The 1024-nt window shown below is 69.0% G+C and overlaps 1 protein-coding gene across 1 annotated transcript in view; it reads right to left on the bottom strand.

Annotated features, from left to right (window-relative positions):
* The window catches only part of NEFM (neurofilament medium), a gene marked incomplete at its 5' end in the record, with an annotated part of 5369 nt that extends 4367 nt beyond the window's left edge, over nucleotides 1–1002 (bottom strand). Inside the window, one exon of the mRNA XM_006028718.3 lies at nucleotides 37–1002. Within this exon, the coding sequence (XP_006028780.2) occupies nucleotides 37–1002 (966 nt within the window). The remainder of the gene's footprint in view (nucleotides 1–36) is intronic.
* Between the last annotated feature and the right edge of the window lie 22 nt (nucleotides 1003–1024).

The following is a 1024-nucleotide window of genomic DNA, read 5'->3' as shown; positions in this document are numbered from 1 at the left end:
ACAGCCTCCCCCCCGCGCCGCGCCGCGCCCGCGTACCTGGTAGGTGGAGAGGTCGCCGCTGTGGCGCTCCTCGATGTCGCTGAGCTGCCGCTCCAGGGACTCCTTGGTGCCCCGCACCGACTCCAGCTCGATGCTCTTGCTCTGCAGCTGCCGCCGGTACTCGGAGATCTCCTCCTTGGCGGAGCGGATGGCCTCCTTGTTGTGCTCGGCCGCCTCGGTGAGCTTGGCGTAGCGGCACTTGAACCACTCCTCGGCCTGGTGCATGTTCTGGTCGGAGTGGCACTCCAGCTGCGCCCGGATCTCCTTGAGCGCCGTGGTGAGGTCGGTCTTCAGGTAGTCCTTCCTCTCCACCGCCACGTGGGACGCCTGGATCTGGGCGAGCAGCTCGGCCACCTCCTCCTCGTGGTTGCCGCGCAGGAAAGCCACCTCATCCTGCAGCGACTGCACCTTCTTGTCCAGCTCCACCTTGACCAGCGAGGCCTCCTCGACGTCCTTGCGCAGGGCGCGGATGGCAGCCTCCGTCTCATCGCGCAGGCGGGCCTCGTCGTCGAAGCGCTCCTTGAGCCGCTGGATGTCCTCCTCGATGTGGTCCGAGTCCAGCTGGATCTGCGACTTCTCGTGGTTCACCTGCTCCAGGGCGCAGCGCAGCTCCCGCAGCTCCTGCTCGTAGGCGTCGCCGAGCTGCGTGCGACCCGCCTGCCTCTGGCGCAGCGCCGCGATCTCCGCCTCCAGCTCCTTGTTCTGCTGCTCCAGGCCGTGCACCTTCTCGATGTAGCCGGCGAAGCGGTCGTTCAGCCCCTGCAGCTGCTCCTTCTCGTTGGAGCGGCTCAGCTTGAAGTCGCCCGTGCCGTTGAGCAGCGAGGCCTGGCTCAGGTCCAGGCTCTCGGAGGAGCTGAGCAGCGCGGAGCCATAGGCGGCGCGGGCGGCGCTCAGGCCGGGCCGTTTGTAGGACGAGGACACGGTGCTGCCCGAGCCCCGCGACCACGACTGCGAGCGGAAGCCCCCGGGCGGGGGGGCGCCGGCG

This window comes from Alligator sinensis, unplaced genomic scaffold, assembly GCF_000455745.1.
Source record: "Alligator sinensis unplaced genomic scaffold, ASM45574v1 scaffold685_1, whole genome shotgun sequence".
NCBI classification, from domain to species: domain Eukaryota; kingdom Metazoa; phylum Chordata; order Crocodylia; family Alligatoridae; genus Alligator; species Alligator sinensis.
The sequence above is the reverse complement of the archived record's forward strand: the minus strand, read 5'-3'. Positions and strand labels throughout refer to the sequence as shown.